Source organism: Urocitellus parryii, chromosome X, assembly GCF_045843805.1.
Source record: "Urocitellus parryii isolate mUroPar1 chromosome X, mUroPar1.hap1, whole genome shotgun sequence".
Classification (NCBI taxonomy): domain Eukaryota; kingdom Metazoa; phylum Chordata; class Mammalia; order Rodentia; family Sciuridae; genus Urocitellus; species Urocitellus parryii.
Genome location: NC_135547.1, coordinates 39,205,321 through 39,229,252, shown reverse-complemented (window position 1 = coordinate 39,229,252; position 23,932 = coordinate 39,205,321). Strand labels below are relative to the sequence as shown.

The window sequence follows — 23,932 nt, the reverse complement described above, 5'->3', positions numbered from 1 at the left end:
GACTGATGGAGGATAATAGGACAACCAACTGGGTTGGAACTGGAGGCTTATTCCCTGTAGTATATTTCTGGACATCTGGCAAAGGGAAAATGAGAACCAACCAAATGGAGTTATAGGGAAATTGGTCCCCAAGAATCTGCTTAGCCCACCTTACCTGTGGGTATAGAAAAGTAAGTCTTAACTGTGAGACCCAGTGTCACATTTTTACTTCTCTATTTAGCATTTTGGAAGTTTCTGGGGGTATTCCACAAGCTCAGGAAGGCTTGGCTCTTTAGAGATTCCAGAAGTACTAAGGACCTTTCCAAGGTGGCTGGGGTCCCTGTCTCCTCAGTATACTGTAGCTTCAGAGTGTAGCCTTTGATGGGCCTGATGCTGGGTAACTATGTGCAGCCTTCAACTTGGTCCTTTGCCTAAGGTGAGTAACTTTACTGCTGGATCAGGGGTAAAGAATACCAGCTTTATTTCTTTCTTGCACTGCTCCTAAGGGGGTGGGCTAGGGAGTGGGAATAAGGTAATGTTTGCATAATGAAAATTCCAAGTCTACAATCCTCATCCCAAACTAGGAAGGACAGATATATTTAAAAAATCAGAATCCTTTGAAATTTACAAAGTCAGTACTATGCAAGGTAGAATATTTGACATATATTTTCAGGGGGCCCTGAAACAGCACTCTACAATCAAATTATTATTTTTATGGAAAATATGACTGTTTACCATGTGAGGTGGAAATAAATAAGGGTAAATAATAAATAAGGGTAAATAGCCTCACCTCCATTCAAGTCATGTTTTGCTACCACCTCCGATTTGAAAAAAAAAAAAATTTCATTTTGAGAGCTTTTTGGATTTGCCATTAAAGGATTGTAGACCTGTAATTATCCTTGGCTTTGTACTTTTAATCAAATTGATCCACAGGGGGAAAGGCACATTCTCTCTTGATGGCTTTTTCGTTGGAGGGGTTCTTTGATAAGGTATTGTGCAGGTGATGGACTCTGGGTCCTGTTCTTTTTAAGACCCCTTCTCTTCCATCCTTTTTCTTCTTCTTGGCAGGCATTCAAGCTGCCAAGCAAGTGTGTTTCCTTAATAATTTTCCTTATAGAACCCCCCCTTTTTTTTCTAAATGTAGACCCTGAGAGAAGGAAATGTTTAAAAACATACACATGACAAACCCAACTAGTCCATAATGCAAATAATACACATTCATCAGAGCTCTCAACAAGATGAGGACATATATTAGTGATTTCCTAAATATCACCTTTGAGTCCCTGTAGGTAAAGGAACTTCACAAACATGAATTTCATTCTTTTGTCTGCCTCTTAGTTCTGCATAATGTCTTGCACCCATCATAGTTCAGTCCAAGATCAAACATAGAGCTTATAGCAGGGGTTGAGCTCCTGGAGCTTTTATTAAATATGCAGATTCCTGAGGTCTCAGACTTGTGCAATCAGAATACTTAATGGGAGAACCCAGGGATTTGCATGTTCAACAGCAAGTTTTGCAGCAAAATTTTTTTTAAAATCTCTTCATGAAACATTTGAGTTATTGCCACATAGGTGAAAGTCAAAGGGCTGTGGGTTTTCAAAGGTTGTAATCCAGGTTTAGATCACACCAAGTAGCAGGGAACTGATTGGTGTCTTAGAAGTACAAGATTCTTTTAGTTTGGTTTCACCTGAGAAGAGAATGAAAGAGTAAAAATCATCTAGGCATGCTTAGAAACAAAAGAATCAAATCAGAGGGAGATTTGGAACCTGGGGGTGGTATTTTGATAGGGTTGCCACAGAAAATAGAGGATACTCAAGTTAAATCCAAATTCCAGATAAACAGTGAGCAATGTTTTAGTATAAGTGTTCAATGTAATATTGAAGACCAACTTTTACTAAAACATTATTCATTGTTTATCAGGAATTCAAATTTAACTTGGCGTCCTGTATTTTATTGCTAAATTTGGCAGTGCTGGGTATTGATAAACCCACTTTCCCCCACGGGAGGCAAACCAGATGGCATATGTATGCGTGTTTCATGCTCAGAATCTATTTTTACATGCCCTGGGTTAAAAGCTTCTAAGACTGACTACTTGTGTCATTGAAATTAAAGCATTGAAGAATTGAGTCTTGTCACTTTCTCACATAGACACACATTCTCTCTCACACATTTGCACACACATGTGTATGTGTGTGTAAACACAAACTTTGGAAAACCACCTTCTTGCCTTTTAAATTTTTTACATTTATTTTTTAATTCATACATCAAAACATAAAATTTTACCTTTTTAATTTTTATATTATATTTTTTGTATATGTTAGCGTTTTGGTTATTTTTTGTGTTATAAAAGTGACACCATCTCACTGTGTCTAGCATTTCTCTTGCTAACCATTCTTAATTCTTCAATTGCAGATCTTCCTCCTGGCCTGTCCTCCAAGTCCGGGAGCTATCGTGGTCTTCAAGTAAGAGAAAATTGTTTTTTGCTTTATTACCATTGCTCTTCAGTCTGTTTTGTCTATTTGATAACAAAGGATGATACGCTGTAAACACCTTGGCTTATACTACCTTATCTCTGGGTTTCTCCAAGGAAGAAAAGTCTGTAAGGGCCCATGGAAACAGGAAAATGCTCTGTGTTGTCATGTGGTTTTAGCTCTGACAAATCCTTTCTAGCCAATAGAAAGTGTCAAAAATGAATGACAACTGGGGATATAACTCAGTAGTAGAGTTCCCCTGGATCAATCCCTAATACCAAAAAAAGAGCATCCCATAACCTCTGTGAGCCTCATTTGCCTTTCTGAAAAATGGAGATGATAATAGGACTGCATCCTTGAATTGCTGTAAGGGTGAACGGATTGATCCATAAAAAGGACTCAACAACAGTGCCTCATATTTATGTAAATGTGATGAAGTAAGAGCTACTATTACTGTAGAGACAAGGCACAAGGGGTATGTGACTTGTTTTCCTTTATTTGGTTTCTCTGTCTCGTAAGATGTAAAGACATAGGAAAAACAGAAAAAATCAAATATAACCCCTACCCAAGATTACAGACCTGAGTTTCCTGTACATGATAAATATGGAGTGTACAGTTTCCTGCAGTGATTGAAAGAAGGGCTTCAGCAATTAAGCACACAGGCTAGGTTTGGATGAGCTTCCTTATTTATAGCTCTGTGTTCTTGGGCAAGCCTCTGAGTCTATTGTATCTTCTGTAAAATGGATAGTAGTACCTACCATAGGGATATTTTCTTCTGGAAAAAAAAAAAACAGGAAAAGAAATACGGTAGTGGGATCACAAAAATTAAAGGGAGATCAGTAGAGTAGAGGAAAGGGACCAGGTAAAGGAGGAAGGTAGGAAAAGGGGAAATATTGAAGGATGATATTGGCAAAATTCCAAGTGTTACATTGTGTGTATATACATAAATATGTAACAATGAATCCCACCATTGTATATAACTGTAAATGCACCATAAAAATATGTAAAAAACAAAAAGAAGGTATGATAGGTTGTATGGCCAAGGCTTGTTTGCTTGGAAGTTTTTGCCCTCCTAAATTTATTCTTAAGAGTGTTCTGGTGGCCAGATAGCATCTTTCCCCTGAAATGCTTTTGCAGTATGATCCATCTACTCAACTGAGAAAGTGTTGCTTTATATTGAAGGACACGGTTCTTGTTTTTATGAGTTTTTTTCCACATTTTTATGGATGCATTATAGTTGTACATAATTGTGGGATTTATTGTTCAATATTAGTACATGCATACAATGTAACAATATAATTTGGTTATGAGTTTTATTTTCAAATGAAAGTTAAAATGAGAGAAAAATATCACCTTAATACAAGTCCTAACTCTTAAAAATAGCAAGAATCAAATCTATTAAAGTATTTTGCAAGCAAATATTGTTTCTCTAAAGGCAAGTTTACTTAATGAAATTATCTAGAGTCCTGGAACCCTCATTTTAACCATGAATTGTGACCATCTCACTTGTCAAACCTTTTATTGGAGTTGTTAATGAGAAGCTGAATCAACTGAATTAATTTCATCTCTTTTGCCCTTCCCTGGCCCCCATTTCAGAGCTACTCGTGAGCAGTGAAATGGCCTCAAGCCAGAGGAAGGGAACAAGAAGTAAAGAGCTTGGCAGATCCTTGGATAATTGAGAGTGGTGTAAATGGCTTTCTGATTTACTTAAGTCATTAAAGTGTTAGGTAGGGGAAAAAATACCCCATTTGCTGCTTCAAATAGCTCTTTGAAATAGCCACTTAGTCTCTTGCCTTAGGTGAGTAACTTTCTGCTGGGTAAGGGGTAATGGATTCTGATTTTAGATATTTGTTACTTGGACAGCTTCTAAGGGATAGGGGATTTAACCCTGTCACCCTCTCCTTGATTTTCCAAAATGAGCTCAGTTATTCTGTGTAATGTTTTTAAAGTCACATTTATTAGTATTATTTCATTATGATGAAAGAAATAATTCATATCATAGAAAATACAGACACAAAGAACTGAATAAACATCACCCCAATCTTACTCTCAAAAGATAATTTTGGTTATTCCCTTCCTTTTTAATAAGCAGAGGTCAAATTGTATATTGGGGTTTTTATTGTATCTTTTCTAAATTTAATTTAAAATTTATTTATAGATTTATGCACATGTATGAATATACATAATATGATTTCTGGACTTATTTTTTATGGTGGTTGTTTTCTTTTCCTTTTTGTGATTGGCTCCTAGTTCTATCTTTTTACACCATAATTTCCAAAGCAATATGCATTCTTTTATGTTCTTCTTCATGGACATAGGAACACACACACACACACACACACACACACACGCACGCACACACTCATAATTGTGTAGATTGTGGTATATTTTTGTTGTTGTTCATTGTTCATCTTACAGTTAGAGTCTTATATATACCTTAACATATCTTTTTCCACTCAATAATATCTCATGAAATCTATTAAACCCTATTAATATAGATCTTATTCTTTTATAAAGCTGCAAATTATTTCACAGAAATAATAATTTATCTAGTCATTCCCTTATTAATGAACATTTATTTTCTTTCCAGATTTCTGCTGCTAAAATCCATGGTGAAATAAACATTATGCATGTGGCCTTATATACTGTTGATTTAAACTTGTAGATGGATATATATGAATGTTTATATATAAATATGTTTGTTAACAGATGATGCCATATTGATTTACAAATCAGGCTGTTATACTTTAATTTTTGTTTTTGTTTCTAATATATGAGATTATTATTTTCTCTATCTCTGTAAACAATACGTGTTATGATTCTTTTATAATACGACAACCTAATGAATGTATTTCCTTGGCTACTAATGAATTTCAGTATACTCATTTCTTTTTTATTGTTCAATTAAACTTATTCTTTGAATTCTCTATTCATATCATCTGCCCATTTTCCTATGGATTATTTATATTTTCCTCAATTGGTGAGATGTCCTTTACATTTTAGCTGTTGGCCTTTTATCTGTCATTATTGTTTGCTCATGGATATAGCTATATAATTTCTTTAAATGATGTAACTTTTTATAGCTTTATTTTATTCATTTATTTTTTTATGTGGTGCTGAGAATTGAACCCAGGGCCTCACATGTAATAGATAAGTGCTCTACCACTGAACCATAACTTTGGCCCACATATAATTTTTTTTTTACATTTTTTTCATATCCAAAGATGATTCTCTTTATAACTTCTGGATTTCTAGTCATGTTTAAGATTGTTTTTTCGACAGCAGAATACATCAGACACTAGAAAGGCAATATGTCAATCAATGGAAGGGTAACTGATGTGATGCAGCAATCTGTATACGGGATAAAATTGGGAGTTCATAACTCATTTGAATCAAACTGTGAAATATGATGTATGAGGAACTATGTAATGTTTTGAACGACCAACAATAAAAAAAAAATAAAAAATAAAAAATAAAAAAAAAAAATAAACTGGATCCAGCAGTCAACCAAAAAAAAAAAAAAATAGAAAACAGATGTGCTAGAATAATATATTAACTCCTACTCTGTAAACCGAATAGCCATCTTTGTTAATCATTAAATGTTTTATATACTAGGGTCTATTTATTGACTTTCTATTCCATTTTATCTATTTGGCTTTTTTTTCTTTCTTTCTTTTTTCTTTTCTTTTCTTTTTTTTTTTTTTTTGTGTGTGTGTGTTGGGCCTTGAATCCAGGGGCACTTCACAACTGAACTACATCTCTAATCCTTTTTATTTTTTATTTTGAGACAGGATCTTGCTAAGTTGCTGAGGCTGACCTTGAACTTGCAATCCCCCTGCCTCAGCCTTTCTAGTCACTGGAATTAGAGATATGCACCACTGCACCCTGCACTATTTATCTGTGTTTTATTTTAATCAAAGTCACAGTGATTTGATTGCATTAGCTTAAAATATTTTTGGCTATTCTTTGGCACTTTTTCCTAAATAAGCATTTTAAGATCATTTTAGCCACTACCCACCAAACCTATTAGGATTCTAAATATAATTACATTAAATGTATAATTTAGTTTTATTATATTGTTATTTTAATCTAAGAAATAGTATTTTCATCTATTCAGATCTTGTTTTATATCTTTCAGTTAGATCTGTCCTTTTCTTATCTAATCTAAGCCTTTGTTGATTCATTTATTCCTCAAGAACAGCTGTGTTCTCTGTTATGCATGTAATATTTTTCCCCTTTCCAAGTGCTTCCTGCTAAAATAGAAAAATATTATTAATTTCAAAATATTTATCTTATGTTTTATGTTACTAATTTTTTGTTAGTTCTGCTAAATTTTTATTTTTTTCTTTCCAGTGGTTTTAAGTTATTTCATTTTCTTGTTGCATTTATATGAAACTCAAAGAGCTATTTTTTTAAAAAAGGTGCTGGTAGACTAGTCTGCCTAAAAGTGTTTATAAATTGAGATATTTTCTGTGTTCCTCCTTATTTGCTGTTGATGTTTATTATTTTATTATATTTAATTTATTTATTTACTGAAGATATTATTTAAAGAAGGAATTATTTCTGTATTTTATCAAATGCTTTCTTAACATCTGTCGATCATGCTGGTTTTGTTTTTCATTTAAGTTTTTTGTTGTTTGTTTTTGCAGTGCTGGGGATGGAACCTAGGGTCTTGCACATGCTAAGCAAATGCTTTATCACTGAGCTACACTCCCCGCCCTCATTGAAATTTTTGATACAATGAATTACGTTGATGGATTTTCTTGTTTTGAACTACTCTTATGTTACTAAAATGAACCCACTGTTCATAGTGCATTATTATTTTGATACATTGCCTGAGTTAATATTTTATTTAGAACCTTGCTTCAGTAAACATGAGTGAGATTGGAGTCTTTTTTTTTTTTGTATTCTTTTCATCAGTTTTTGAGGATTAAGTTATTGTGATTATGTAAAATGTACAACTGAGTGCTTTTTCTTTCTCTCTGGTCTATAATACTTTATTAACCCTTAGAAAGTATGTGTCCATTAGCCAGGCACAGAGGCATATGCCTGTACTAAGCAACTAAGGAGGCTGAGGCAGGAGGATCACAAGTTTGAGACCCTGGGGCTGAAGATGTGGCTCAGTGGTTGAGCAATCCTGGGTTCAATCCCTTGTACTGCAGAAAAAGAAAAGACAGAAGGAAGAAATTATGTGTTCTTTAAAGGTCAGATGAAATTCACCTGTAAAGCCTATCTGTTCTTGGTTCTCTGGACCCATAATCACCTTTCAGTGTTTTCTGTGATAATCTATTTAAATCATTTTGTCTCTGTTTTGGCCATTTGTATTTTGCTAGGATATTATCTATTTCTTTATTTAAGTGTTTAGCATCTTATAATTTTAGAACTCTCTTCATCTGTAGTTCTGTCTTCTTTCTTGGACTTAATCTTCTCTATTTTCATGTTCTTTCTTCTATATTTTAAAGAAGAAAGCCCTTTTTGATTTTTTGGTCACTGCATAGAATCAGGTTTTGGATCTGTTTATCATTTTTACCTTACTTTATTTTTTAATATTTGGTTTTTGTTTTCATCAGTTCCCTTTTCCTACTTTTCCCCTATTCTCTAAATGAGTATTTATTCCTTTATGTCCTTTCTGCTTTGCAGCACTGGGGACCACCTTGCACACATTCTCCTACTAAGCTACATCCCCAATCCTTTGTATTTTACTTTGAGACATGGTCTTACTAAATTTCCCAGGCTGGCCTTGAATTTGTGATCCTCCTGCCTCAGCCTCCCGAGTAGCTGGCATGACTGGCCTGTGCCATGGCACCCAGATTACTTTTTGTCTTTAATCATAATTTTCTATTCTCCTTTGTTTACTTACTGATGTGTTTTCCCTTGTTTTATTTCAAACTCTTCACATTATTTTAAAATCAAACTTTGTATTTTGATATTAATATGTGATTTTTATTATATATGAAGACTATAGTATATATTATATATACTATATAATATAATATAATATAGATGCAATTGTAAAAGCAAATACAGAGAAATCTCACATAACCCTTACCTAGTTTCCTACAATGGTAACCTTTTACAAAACTATAGTCTAGTATCACAGCTAGAATATCAACATTATTACAATTTGTTATTGTAGAACAGTTATGTTAACATGAGGATCTGTCCTATTCTTCTTTAATAGCCACACCTACCACCATCTTACCTATACTCCATTCCTGACCCCAGAAAACACTTCATCTTTATAATTTTGTTATTTTTTGAATATTATATGTGAAATCATACAGTATACAACCTTGGATTGAGTTTCTAAAATTCCTTAGTGCAATTCCCTGAAGATGAATCAAAGTTTTTACAATATTTCATTTTTTAAAATACTTTTTTAGTTGGATTCAATATCTTCACTTTATTTTATTTATTTTTATGTGGTGCTGAGAATCGAACCCAGGGCCTCACGTGTGCTAGATGAGTGCTCTACCACTGAGCCACAGCCCCAGCCCTACAATACTCCATTTTAATGGGCATATATTATTCCATTGTGTGGAGATACCATATGCATTGTGAAGTTGAGAATCCTTTTAGAAAGTAGACAGCTCCTATTTAAAATAATAACTCTGCCTGATATTAGTATATGAATTTTTATTGTTTTCAAAGTATTTTGTCTTCAATTAGCTCACCTAATCCTTTAAATGATACATTATGCACACTACAAATCAAGCAGTTGGGGGCCAGGAAAGCAAGCTTACTTAGTGGCAGGGTCAGCATTCCTTTTCTTTTCCTGTTAAGGTGCATAATTAGGTTTGCTGTGTGCCTAGGCGTAATGGGAAACACCCACTATGGACTATCTCTTTTAATCCTTCCAACGAACCTGTGTGGAAATACTAATGGTATCCTTAGTTGGATCAAGGAAACTGAGGCTCAGAAAGTTTCAGTGGCTTGTGCATGGTGCCTGTGGGATTTGATCCAATGTCTCTCTGACTCCAGAGCCCATGTTCCTAATCATTACCTTATGTTGCTAAAGTGAATATTTTCTACTATTCTATTATTGTTTAAAGGGTTAAAAGCATAAAGTCAACTTATTTACAATTCCATACAGCTCAGTGCATGCAGATGGGCACTACTGTGGTTTCTATACCAGTATCTTGTGGGCTCATTGATTAGCATTGTCTACTGTCTCTTACTTTCTGCATTGGTCCCTTGCTGTGACAGCCTTGTATGATTTTGGCAGCTTCCCAGTGAAAGCAGGGTTTAGCATGTTCTTTGTGGAGACAAGCCCAGTTTCTGCAGGAAAGGCATTATGATACATGTAGCAACTTTATGCTCCAAGCAGGGATAGTACTGGCAATTCTTTTCTGGGGTGTGCAAGGGGCAGGATTCTCTACAGGGTTCCTGTGGTACATTTTTAAAAATTTATTTCTTACATACATGACAATAGTGGAGTGCATTACATTCATAATTATCCATTCACAACACAATTTTTCATAACTCTGTATATAGAGTATGTTCATGCCAAATTATGCCATTATACATGAGCTCTCTTATTATTTTTTTGCATTATAATTCTTAATACACCTTTATACCACAATTTATCATATCTCTGTTTGTATATAAGGTATGTTGACACCAAATTCGCATCTTCATTCATGTATTTTGCATAATGATGACCGTCTCCTTCCACTATCCGTGGTACATTTGACAAGGGGGAATGACAGTTTTCCAGTGTTCTGGCTTTGTCCTAGGCTGTTTCATTTATGTGTACATTAGTTGAAACATGACTTGCTAAGTTCTCTTGTTGTAGCCTGCTGCTGGAAAGGCTGCCTCTGCTTAAACCATGCATCCAAGACATGCAGCTAAAATTGGAAGGGGTTTCTATGCAGCCCACCACCACATCAGTCTTGGGAAGGATGCATCCTTCCTTTTCCTGGTTCCTGACTCCTCTTTGTGAGTGCTCATATAGCAACACCAGAATTATTTGTTGAATTGTGTCTGTACATGCAATGCCGTTCTGTGTCTCTTTGAATCTAAGCCATTTTCTTTTTAGTCATTTGGATGATTTAAATGGCTCTTTCCTGAAGAACAATCCACCAATACTTTCAACATCTAACCACAGAATTCTTTCTATTACTCAATTCCCAGTAAAACCAATGCAGTCAGCCCTTCATATCTGTGAATTCTGCATCCACAGATCCAGTCATCTGCAGCTTGCAGATATTTGAAAAAATATTCATCTGTTTTGAATATTTTCTTGTCATTATCCCCTAAACAGTAGTATATAACGACTATTTAGATAGTTTGTATATTTTATCAGATATTTTAATTGATCTAGAAAAGATTTAGTGTACCTTGCAGCAGGGTGTGCATAGGTGATATGCAAAAGCTACACCATTTTATATAAGAAACTTGAGCATCCGTGGATTTTGGCATCTGCAATAGGTCCTGGAACCAGTCCCCCAGGGATAATGAGGGATGACTAAATATTCTTAGAGATAATTTTGAACTCACTGTTCTACTTCCAAGTTTGATAAAAGTTATCTGTCTCATTGACTTTTAGAGAACCTATCCAGTCCCATTATATGAATCAGCTTGCCAGACCAGTTCTTAATAAGTAAGATTTGTTTTTGAAAATCCAAGGGAGAAGAGAGCCAAGAACTCCCTTAGCTCTCTCACACATCATTTGTATCTTCTCTCTTCTCTATGCTCTTTTCCTTAGTTCTTTTAATTTTCATTATAGAAAATTTCAAACATATGCATATTTATTATTCATATGTAGTCATTTTATTTTATTTTACTTACAGTACTGGGGATTGAACTCAGGGGTGCTCTACCACTGATACATCTCCCCCCCTCCTTTTTTTCATTTTTTATCTTGAGACAGGGTCTTGTTGATATACTGAGGCTGACCTCAAACTTATGATCCTTTTGCCTCAGTCACTGGGATTACAAGCATGTGCCATCATATCTATTTTTTTCTTTTACCATTTATATATTTTATTCTCGAGATGGTTAATTCATATTCTCAGTTTTATATTGGAGTATTTTTCATGTTGATTTGGATGAATTTTACATGTGTAAACGTATAAATCCTCTATGACTTTTGTAATGAATGTTTTCCCTACATTGCCTCTTAATGAATGTTCTAATGATTCATTTTATGGATGTTGGTTTTGCATTTTTTGGTGAAATTGATTGATCTACAAACCCCCTTCAAACTATATTAATTTCTTCCAATGGTTTTTACTTGAAAATATTTCCCATTTTAAGATTAGAGAATTCAATTTAAAATGTGTTTTTATAAATACTCAATTTGTAAATCCACCTAAAATTCATTCTGTGAACAGCATGAAGTAGGGATATAGCTTATATTTCCCCCTAGTCATTTATTTGTGCACCACTGAATAACTGTTTACCTATGATTATCACTATTTCACTTGTAGTATAAATCTTTACATATGCTAGGATTTATTATGGAGACTTCTACTATTCTATTGATCTCTCTGTTGGGGTTGCAACCAGCTTTATATTCTTGTTTTTGCAACAAATGGTAGGCCAAATTCTCTGCCATCTCCTAAACCTACCACTTTACCTACAGGTTTTTCTTAGGTAGTATCAACCATTTAATGAACTTAAAAATGTTTTTCTCAGGTGCTCCCCTAAATCCTACTAGGATTTTGATTGGAGTTACGCCAAACCTAATATCATTGGCATAGTTACAACATTGAGTCTCTCCATTCAGGAAGAGACATGATTTATTTTTTCATGTTCTTTTATGTTCTTCAGTTGTGTGTGTGTGTGTGTGTGTGTGTGTGTGTGTGTGAGGGAGGGAGAGAGAGAGAGATTGATTGTGTGTATTTCCCACATATTTCTCACCAACATCATTCCTGGGCAGTTTGTACTTTGTGATATCATTCATTATATTTCCCAAGTAATTATTACTGGTGCATAAGAAAGGTTTTGATGTTGTATGTTTGTTTTATATTTGGCTACCATGCTTATTTCTAATAGCTTTTCAGCTTTTTCCCTTGAATTGTTTTTTTTTTAATTTATATATGACAGCAGAATGCATTACAATTCTTTTTTTTTTTTTACAATTCTTATTACACATATAGAGCCCAATTTTTCATATCTCTGGTTGTATACATAGTACATTCACACCAATTTGTGTCTTCATACCTGTACTTTGGATAATAATGATCATCACATTCCACCATCGTTTATTATTCTGTGCCCCCTTCCTTTCCCGAACTCTAAAGGGCAGAGGGGTTGAATTATTTTGAAAAGTAATCATCAAATCCTATATGGTAACTTTGTCTCCTTTTAGGGAACATTTTTTTTTTCTTTTTGCCTTAAGCCTCATTGAATTTGGCCTGACCTTCTGGTATAATCTTAAAAAAGTAATAGTACTGGCAGGGATCCTTTTCTTGCTTCTGCTTTTAATGGAAGTATTGTTAGTGTTTCACATTATTTGACTCAGATGGTTAGTTTAGATTAGATGTTCTAATATTAAGTAATTACCTTAAATTATCAAATTTTTTAAAGAATACTTTTTTTTGAAGGGCTGGGGCTGTAGCTCAGTGGCAGAGCGCTTGCCCAGCATGCGTGAGGCACTGAGTTCTATCCTCAGTACCACATAAAAATAAATAAATAAAATAAAGGCATGCTGTCCATCTACAACTACAAATTTTTTAAAATACTTTTTTGATATAGTTGTGGGGATCAAACGTACAGCCTTACACATGCTAGGCAAGTGTTTAGCTTGCACCTACAGCCCATGAATGGTTAATAAATTGAGCTAATGCTTTCTGGGAATCCGTGGAGTGGTTCATTTGTGTTTTCTTCTTTCATCTTCTCATTTGGTGTATTATAATAGAAGATTTTCTAATATCAGCTGTGGTAGGATTTCTAAGATAAACTTTTCTTTTCCTCTGTATGCCTGTGAGAGACTCAGATTCATCTTTTGTAACGTGATTTTTTTGCCTTTTGCAACTTCCAGTTTGAAACTTACTTCTGCTGTTACAATACGAATTTCTTTGAAATTCTTTCTTACTTTCCTCAGGTTTCTTTTCACCCTTGTCATTCCTTCTCAGTGTGTTTTATTCTAGTGGCTTTCTGTACCTCTTCCAAAGTCCAGGTTTTCTTTCATACTATTGAGGATACAAATAGTTTTCTAAACTATTTCTTCTGGGTCATATACTAAATTCAGACATTCATACTACTTCCAAGTCTATAGAATGATATGCCTCTCCCTTGTGCTGTCAGAAGTTTTCATAAGAACCATACTGTTTTTTATATGTCTATGAGTATTCAAAAGAGAATTTATGTGTAGACTGCCTGTGAGTATTCTCATGTTCTCTGTGGTGTTGGTTAGAACCACTTTGCCCATCCATACTTGGCATGCAGGGTGATGCTCGTGGCTTTTAGCCCATTTCCCAGTATCTAATGGCTATTTGTGTAGTGGGTTCTGCTGTGCCAATATGGAATTATCTATTCCTCCTACTAAGCTCTCTGATACTCTGAATAGATAATGTAAAAACCAATAGCCTCCCACATGCATGGCTACCCGATTATACTCGTGTGGGTTCTTTTCCAGGATACAACATGCCAGCACCAGTTCTACCATATTCTACTCTTGATTTGAGGTAATTGCCATTTCTAAATGGATATAGACCAATTTGGGGATTGCTGATTTTCTCCAAAAGTAATAGAACTAATGTCTATCTAGTTTGCTGATTATTAAATAAACTCTCAGTTTGTAAGTCATGAGGCTGATGGTGATGGAAGGATTTGATATCTTTCTGTCTTTATCCTGGTTTCTGGAAGCTGCATCATGAATTGACCACAGATTTTTTTTTCTTACTTCCTATGAGCCATGTTGTGAATGGAGATTTCTCCAAGATTCTGGCTATAGTATAACAATCAGTTTAAGTTTTTAGTGATTTGGGGAACTTTATCTTTTTCTGTGTCTTCATAAGTATTTCACTTGTGAAGTTGGGAGAGACTACGTTAAGTGCTTGTTAGCCAATTGCTATTTTATTTTATTTATTTATTTTTAATATATTTTTAGTTGTAGATGGGACACAATATCTTTATTTTATTTATTCATTTTTATGTGGTGCGGGGGATCAAACCCAGTGCCTCACACATGCTCGGCAAGCGTTCTACCACTGAGCTACAACCCCGTCCCAATTGCTATTTTAAATTAGAAACTGTATGTGTATTTTGGAATAGAGAGAAGTAGGCATCTTTTTTTTCCCATAGAGGTCCAGATAGTAAATATTTCAGACCTCAAGGGCTGTATGAGCTCTGTGCTTGAACTATTTAACTCTGTTTATAGCAAGAAAGCAACATGGCAATATGCAAATGAAAGAATTTGGCTGTGTTCAAATAAAAGTTTTATTTACCTAAGGTGGACATGGTAGCAATTGCCTGTAATCCCAGTGACTAAGGAGGCTGAGGCTGGAGGATTGCAAGTTCAAGGCCATCATGGGCAATTGGGACCCTGTCTCAAAACCTAGACAAAAGAGCAACAAGACCAAACTTTACCTACAGAAAGACCAGATGCAAAAGTTCTGTAGATGGCTGGTGGTAATATTTGCACAATAATGTAAATGTAATTAATTCCATAGAACTGTACAATTAAAAATAGTTAAATAGGAAATTTTATTTATACATATAGAATTTTATCACAGGAAAAAAAAAAGGCCAAATCAAGAAGACTATATTTTGCTGACCCTGAGTTTAAAGGAATTAGATCTAGCACACATGGAGAGGCAGAAGCTGGTTCTAGGGGATTATTTGGTACAACAGGTCAGTGGCCTTGCTAATAAGATAGAAGGCAAGGAGAGATAATTCTTGAGTATTTAAAAGGAGTACCTTAGCAGGGCTTAGGGAATTATGGAATGTTGCAGTGCACCCTAGTGATGTCATAATTTGCTCTTTAGGGATGGAAATAACAGTGTTCTTAGTCATATATTTTTTTAAGAGAGAGAGAGAGAGAGAGAGAGAGAATTTTTTAAATATTTATTTTTAAGTTTTTCTGTGGACACAACATCTTTGTTTGTAATGTGGTGCTGAGGATCGAACCCATGCCAGGTGAGCATGCTACCACTTGAGCCACATCCCCAGCCCATATATTTTGATATAAGAATCAGAGCAAGGGTTTTCTCCTCCCAGAGGTTTGGGAAACCCCAGCCACCATCACAAGTGTTCATATCAGAGGTATCATTTTTATTTTATTTTTTCTTAGTATTTGATAGACCTTTATTTTTATTTATTTAATTTTTATATGTTGCTGAGAATTGAAGCCAGTGCCTCACACATGCCAGGCAAGTGTGCTACTGCTGAGCCCCAGCCCCAGCCCCATATTGGAGGTATCTTTTGAATAGATTTTTCCTTCCTTCCTTCCTTCCTTCCTTCCTTCCTTCCTTCCTTCCTTCCTTCCTTCCTTCCTTCCTTCCTTCCATATAGGGAATTGAACCCAGGGACACTTTATCACTGAGCTATATAGCCCCTGGTTTTTTTTTTTTTTTTTTAATTTTGAGACAGGGTCTTACTAAGTTGCTGAGGCTGATCTTGAACTTGTGATCCTCCTTACTCAGTTTCAGAGTCACTGGGAGCATGCCACTATGCCTGGTGTAACAGAGGCATCTTAAAAGTTAGCCAGTCCTTCCTTTGTGCTCACTGTTCAAATGGTGACTATCGATGCTTCCTGTAGATGATCCTGATTCCTTCCAAACTAGAAAATCCTAGCTTTTAAATCGTTAACCACAATGGAGTCATTAACCACAATCCCCAGCTTGAGTCAGCTGCCTCTGCAGACTCCAGGAGAAGATTCCCACTAGTTGGCTGGAGTCTTGGGTCCTTCTATCTGGAAAGAGTGCTGCCCTCCTAACCCTAAGTGTTTTTTCTCTCAGTGGCATACAGAGGACACTCTTTACTTCTGAACTCTAGCCTCAGTAGCCCTGAACTTGACCAAGACTTGGAAAGGGCCTATATTCCAAACATGGTCTCTCATCTTCCCAGGGCTTGGGGCTAGGGGATCAAGTTTCTGTTTAATGTTGTCCTTAGAGGAGAGGCTCATTATCCTCCCTATTCTGAAGTTGGAGGAATGATAAGATCTTGAGACTAGGGGCTGAAGAAGCTATTAGTCCTGTGACTGCAGCCCTGGGTCTGAGAAAAGCTTTGTAGAGCTTGGCAGTTTCCCAGTCTCCCTGTTGGGTCTGTTATCCATGCTGAAGGAGAGCGTCGTCATCACATTGTGGAAAACATTCTCTCCCTTTTCCCAGTCTCCATGGATCCCACCAGCACAGAGGGCTCTAATTCTCTGCTTGCTCTTTGGTGTCCTGGTTGCTGTTTTTAGAGGACAGTTTCACAAAGGACCAGGAGCTTCTTAGATAAGCTAGCATTTGGGACTCATTCTCTCTGAGCTGAGATCTTAAAGGAATAGATGAAAGAAAAGAGAATGACAGGTAAGGTTTTTCTGGCTTCGGGTTGTGATCAGTTTACATGCCTTGTGAACATTCATCTCTTAATGTACCAGGTTATCCAAATTTGTGCAGCAGGGATGAGGGGCCTCATGGAGTGAGTCGCTGAGTGGTGCATTTTGAATGGCAGTGAACTCTTCCCCCACCCTGCTCTGGGTAAGAAAAGTGCATTACAGAGAGTTGGCATGCATCCTTTGCCTCTTGAAGCATACTGTACCCGCCTAGCACTAAAATCTTGAAATCTGCTCATCTTCTTGTGCACATGGAGAGGAGTGGATTTGTGATGCAAGTGGGATTATTTGGTCATGAGTATCTGCTGACTCAGTCTGGAGAGGCATTTGAAGGAGAAGAGATGAAATTTCATCTGTGCTGCAGGGAGGAGGAGATGCATGGAGAGAGCACTGTAGGCTGGGTGTGAGTCAAGGTAGGTAAGGCAAGCTTGGGGCTGGGTGAGGGGAATTACGGTAGCCTGACATATGATAATTGCATTGCAAGGTGGATACTCTGTTGGCCTTTGGGCCACATGATGTTAGGATAGTTCAGTAGCCCATTAACTCTTTTCTAGATTCTATTTCTTATATTCACCTACTTTTAAGCAGCATGACTTTCCCAGGGAGCCTGAGATCTCTGGGATTGTCCTGGGGTTATAAGATGGACTCAGGTTGAACCTGTGGTGTGTTATTGTCTGGGAAGAGCTTTACATCTCAGCACCCCTTTTCACAGAGCTCCTTAAACCAGCTGCTCTGGAACCTGAGAGGTCTCAACTTAGTTTGGGGTGATGTTAAAAAGGCACCTTTGCCTCAGAGGTGGATGCTTTTAGGCTTACCTTTGGACTGATTGCTGAAAAGGGTGTTTGAGAAACTGCCTCTAACCTGAGCAGCTTAATTAATAGCCAGTTCTTGGCAAGAGAGAGAAAATTCTACATATGAATGTTATAGATTTAAATGGGAAAGAGATCAGGGACTTAGAGGATTAACAATTCATGGATATCAGTTCCTTTTTTCTGTGGAATGCCACTCAGGTGCCTTCTTTTCATGTGTCTGGGTCCTGCCTTGAATTCATATACAGACTTAATGCTTAGATGAGGGAGGAAGCCTTCAGGTTCTTCACAGGTCTCTCTTCATCATCTCTACACAATGGAAGCTGCCTTTCTTCTCATATATGCATATTCAATTTTGTCTTCTACAAATTTTCTGAAAGCTCTCTGAAGGTTTCCAGAGCAGGGACTGATTTTATTTTTTTCTTCCTCCTGGACTGCTATGCTTTAAATGTGTGTTCACATGGGAATCACCTCCAGGTAAAAGGTTGGCAAGAGATTTAGATAACTTTTCCTATCTGGGGAAGCATGGAAAATAGTACTCAACAGAGGAAGGGGGACTGATCATTTGGGGTCTCTTTTTACTTTGTCAGTCCAACCAGTCCTTGTGGAAGCCAAATGAGGAATCTCGTACATTGGACAAAAGCAATTCCAAAAAAGAGTAATACAGCATAATAGATAAGATTTGGGCAAGATACGTAGGAATTGTGCAGTCAGTAATGAAGAAGTAGAAATGTTTCAGTTTTATTATAAAAGTAATCCATGCTCATAGTAAGGGAAGAAGTCAAACATTACAGAATACAATAAAGAAGACAATAAGTATGACTGATAATTCCTGTTAATATGTTGGTATAATTTCCTCCCAGTCGTGTGTGTGTGTGTGTGTGTGTGTGTGTGTGTATTCAATTCTTTCTAAAAAAATTTAGTTACGTGTAGATGAACACAATACCTTTATTTATTTTTATGTGGTGCTGAGGATCAAACCCAGTGCCTCACACAAGTGAGACAAGCACTCTATCACTAAGCCACAACCCAGCCCCAATATATACTCAATTTTTAGACATAAAATAATGAGTATTCTATATGCTACTTTGTAATATTTAAAAAGTCAACATATCACAGTCTTTTTACCACCTAATTATATACTGCTCTAAACATTATTTCTAATAGCTTGAGAGTATTCCATTATTTGGATGAATGTAATGTAATGTATTTAAACAGTTAATTCAACATTTGGTTTATGGGATAGATATCTTTTCGAGGGGTCTTGAATAATGCAGTGAAATTTGATGGGCCAGGTTATACTTGTGCTTCTTCTACTTGCTCTGTGATCCTGAGTGAGAATTAAAGCCCCAGTCTTCACTTCCTCATTTGAAAAGAATACTATTAATAATAACAACTACCTCCTTAACTAGTTAGTGACAATTAGATGAGATGACCCATGTAAATTTCTTAGTATAGAACCTGACATATACCAACTACTCAATATATATATAGCATTATCCTTGTCTTGACATTACCACTTCTGTATACCTTACTGTTATAATTTGGGGATGAAAATTGCTTTAATACAGGTAAGTACAATTCTAGAACCTTTACGATTGTGTGGCCCCATTTAGTCCAGTACAAGAAGTGAGAAAACATTGGCTGCAACCAGGGAATTGTCTTTGTGCCCACAAGCAAAGTTATGCTAGCTTTCCTGTTGTACTTGCCAAGTTTGTTTTTCCCCTTTCTCTGTTTTTTTATGTTCAAATTGTTATTCTGAAAATTTTCAAACATAAAGAAGAGTGAAGAGGGCTGTCCACTGACTGACCATATGACCTTCATCTACCTTTAGCAGTTCTTATGCTTTCTGATCTGTGAGTTCTGAAATGCAAGATATTAGTTGTATTTCCTGCTGAATGATAGGTCTGTGTCAGACAGCTGACAACAGAAGTATACTTTCATATCATGAGCTTATACAAAAAGGAGGCCAGTGTGGAAGGACCCTGGACTTTGTATGGTAGAACAGGTTTCTGGTATTTATAATAAAAATCACAAAAAGTAATCTCAATATATCTGCCAATGTGGAAAGAAAAGATGTCCATCAATTTGACAGTGGATAAGTAACTGAATGTTGTATAGCAGTAAAAATCATCTTCATTCATTGACATAAGTAACTAGAGGAAGCCATGATGAGTGAAAAGTGTGATTTGCAGAAGGATATATATATATATTAAATATATAGTATCATATACTTAATGATATGAAAATGAAACAGCATGACACAGTTTGTGGATACAAATATAATAAACATATAAAAACATGGATAGAAAGAAAGCATACTACTTCAGAATTCACGTTCCTGTTGGTGGGGAGTGGGTCAGATGAATACTATTTAGGAAGGGTATACACAGAGCTTCAGTGGAATCAATAATATTCAGGCTTCCTTAAGTGGGTCAGAGGACACATGAGTATACATTGTATGATTTTTAAAATACTTTTCTGTTTGAAAATTTCAAGGAAAATTATAGGGTGAGAAAGCATTGTTTAAAAGATTTAGGATCTTGGATCACTTTGTGGGTGTGAAAGATGAGATTGGGAGAACTGTGTTTTCTCAAGTATATTTTGAATTTTATCATATAGTAAAATTGAGTTTTTCAGCATAATTTTGTGTAGATTTCTGTGACTGCCACCATAATCAGGGAATTGAATAGTACCATTTCTTCTAAGAACTCGTCATATTGTCCCTTTAGAATAATAGCCACATCCATAAAACCTGGCAACCACTCATCAGTTCTCCTTTACTATAGTTTTATTGTTCAGGGAATAACATACATATGGAACCCTATTAAATGTAATCTTTTGAGAGTAACTTTGTTCATGCAGCATAATGCTGCATGAGATTTATCTAAATTCTTGAATGTATCACTTGTTCACTCATTTTTATTTATGAGTAGTTTTCCATGTCTGTGTTTATCACAGTTTGTTTATTTACTCATTGAAGAGCACCTGGACTGGTTTCAAATTTTGGCTATTACAAATAGAGTTGCTAGGCTGGGGTTGTAGCTCAGTGGTAGAGCTCTTGCCTAGCATGTGTGAGGTACTGGGTTCAATCCTCAGCACCACAAATGAATAAATAAATAAAATAAAGGTCCATTGACAATGAATAAATAGAGTTGCTGTGAATACTTGTGTGCAGGTTTTTGCAGAAACATGAATTTTCATCTCAGGAGGGTAAATAAATATCCAGGACTAGGGTTATTTGGTCATAGGATACATATTTTAATTTTCTAAATTTTATAAGACACTTCTAAACTATTTTCCAAAGTGGTACTTTTATATTTTATATTTCCACCAACATGTGCAGTTTTTCCGTATCATCTCCAGCAATTGCTATTGTCAGTATTTTTATATTAGCAATTCTATTGATAGATGAGGAGTGGTGCTGGGGATCAAACCCAAGGCCTCATGCATGCCTGGCTAGCACTCTACCACTGAGCTACACTCCCAACCCTATATATCTTTTGGTGAGGTTTCTATTCATTTTTTTTAGCCCATTTAAACAATTGAGTTGTTTTCTTATTATTGAGTTTGAGGATTCTTTATGTACTCCAGATAAAAGTTCTTTTTTGGATCCGTGATTTACAAATAGTTTCCACATTCTGTATCATTATATAGCTTGTCTTTTCATTTTCTTTGAAACTATCCTTTAGGTAAAAATCCTTTAGCTTTTGGTTAAGTTCAGTTTAACATTTTTTTCTTTATGTATTGTGTTTTTGGTGTCATGTTATTCAAATAACTGTTTGCTTAACTGAAGGTCACAGAGATTTTCTCTTTGTTTTCTTCTAAAGGTTTTATAATTTTATGATTTCTATTTAGATTTATGACTTAACCTTTATATAAGGTGTGAGGCTTAGATTATGGGTCTACATTATTTTACTTTGGAATGTCCAGTTGTTCCAACAGCATTTTGCACTATTGTAGAAATCAAATGACCATATCAATGTGGGTCTTATACTGGACTCTTTTGTTTTATATTCAATGTGTCTATTCTTACCAAATACTGCATTGTTTTGATTGCTGGAACTTTATGGTGAGCTTTAAAATTAGGTAAGATAATGTCTTCATCTAGCTTCTTTTTCTAAGCCTTTTTCAGCTATTCCTGTTTCTTTGTCCTTCCATATACATTTTAGAGTCAGTTTACCTGTATCTATAAAATATCCTACTGGGATTTTGGTCAGAATTGCTTTGATTCCATAGATCATTTAGTCTGAGAATTGACACCTTTCCTATGTGGAACCTTAGGCTATTACCAGCTAAGCTATACAAACCAAGAAGTCCTGTAGGTAATATTTATGGCATCAGTTAATGGCTGTTTTATATTTTTTAAAGGCCAAATTCTTTTTCTTCTTCTTCTTCTTTAGTTATAGATGGACACAATACCTTTATTTTATTTATCTGTTTTTATGTGGTGCTGAGGATTGAACCCAGTGCCTCACAAATGCCAGGCAAGTGTTCTACCACTGAGTACTTATTTTTTATTCTTTATGTAATCTTTATGCTGTTGCTGTCATAGACGAGGTCCCAGGGGCAGGGCCAAACTAAACTCTGCTTCATCCAGCCGCTATTTTGTATTCTTTTATGTGATGGCCAGTCAGGTATAACCATAAGAGGAGAAAAAAGGGGAAAACAAAGTTTATTATACTTACAGGGGCCTGTCATGCTAAGCAGTGCCACATGGGAAAGACACCAGGATAAAGCAGTCAGGAGGCAGAAGGCAGAAGTAAGGGGAAGATTTAGGCCATCTTTGGTCAGTTGCTCACCTGTTAGGTGTGGTGTAGCTGTATAATCAAGGCAGTTTTGTCATAAAGCACAGAAAGGGTTCCATTATCTTCTGACATGACCCTATGGGTATCTTAGAACTGCTTCCACACATAGACATGCACATATACCATGAAGCAAATGTAATATTCATGCCACATATTTGAATCTGAATACAGTAGTAAAAACACAGAGTTGAAACTTGGGGAGACCTGAGTGTGACTTCTGACTCATTCATTTATTATCTGTGTGCTCTTGGGGAAGTTACTTAATGACTTGGTCACTCAGCTATGAAATGAAGCTATGTAATGAATAAGGTGATAATGCTAATTATAATAAAATCTGAGTGGGAAATGAATGCAATGATGTGTCTAAATATTAGCTCAGTGATTTGCATGTAGAATGGTCAGTACATCTTGGATATTTTTGTAATTGTTAGTGTGTAAGATTTCTTTATATATTAAATATAATTTACCCTTTCATATATATCTTGTATAATTGAATTTTGAGAACCCAGAACAAGGCTTGTCTTTATCTAGGAACTTATTCATTTTGAATCTTTTTAAAAATATTTTTTTAGTTGTCAATAGACCTTTATTTTATTTATTTATATGCAGTGCTGAGAATTGAACCCAGGGCCTCACACATGCTAGGCAAGTGCTCTACCACTCAGCCACAACCCAGCCCTATTTTGAATCTTGATGTTCATTTTATCGGTTTTATCTTTGGCTTTCCTTGGGCCCTTGGAATCAATTCCATTGTTCTCAAGATATATAACTTCGTGTTTTCCTAATGTCTAATTGGCCTTGTGCAAATGCCAACTTTCTTTTGAGGTCAATGATGAAGCCTGGCACAAGAATCTAGCTTTATCTTAATTATCAGTATGATTTTTCCTCTCTCAGGAAGAGTCTTTATACTGTTGCTGTCATAGACGAGGGCCCAGAGTCAGAGCTAAACCAAATTTCTTCACCCAGGCCTGGAATTCAGAGCACAGGGCACCCTCTTGAATGACCCTCCTGAAATGGTATGGTAAGCTGGCCAGCCTGAGATAGCAGGAGTGATATTGCATTACTGTGCTACCTCCACTTGGGCAAGCCAAGTCCTATTAACCTATAGGACTTTTGGGCTAGCATGGCCAATGAGTCTTCTCCCTTTAAATCCATTCCCTGAAAGCATATTAAGCTTGGTTCAGGGAATGCAGGAGGAGATAGGGAGGTTACTGGATCCAAAGGACAAAAGAGCATCCCTGACTTTCTAACTGAGGCCATATTTGGGAGGGCAGAAGGAATGAAGCCTCTGATGTAATATAGCGGGAAGGATATGAAATTTTGGTATCTGGAGTCAGATAAATCTGGATGTGAGTGCTGACTTTTACCTGATACAAG

At 35.9% G+C, this 23,932-nt stretch overlaps 1 protein-coding gene across 6 annotated transcripts in view; it reads left to right on the top strand.

Moving 5' to 3' along the window:
* The window catches only part of Tmem164 (transmembrane protein 164), a 161,953-nt gene that overhangs the window by 64,321 nt on the left and 73,700 nt on the right, over positions 1-23,932 (top strand). For 5 of the 6 annotated variants that reach the window (XM_026396802.2, XM_026396801.2, XM_026396800.2 and 2 more), the window contains one exon: positions 2,392-2,441. The exons of the other annotated variant lie outside the window; for it this stretch is intronic. In XM_026396802.2, coding sequence (XP_026252587.1) covers positions 2,392-2,441 — 50 coding nt within the window. The remainder of the gene's footprint in view (positions 1-2,391; positions 2,442-23,932) is intronic. 6 annotated transcript variants of the gene reach the window in all.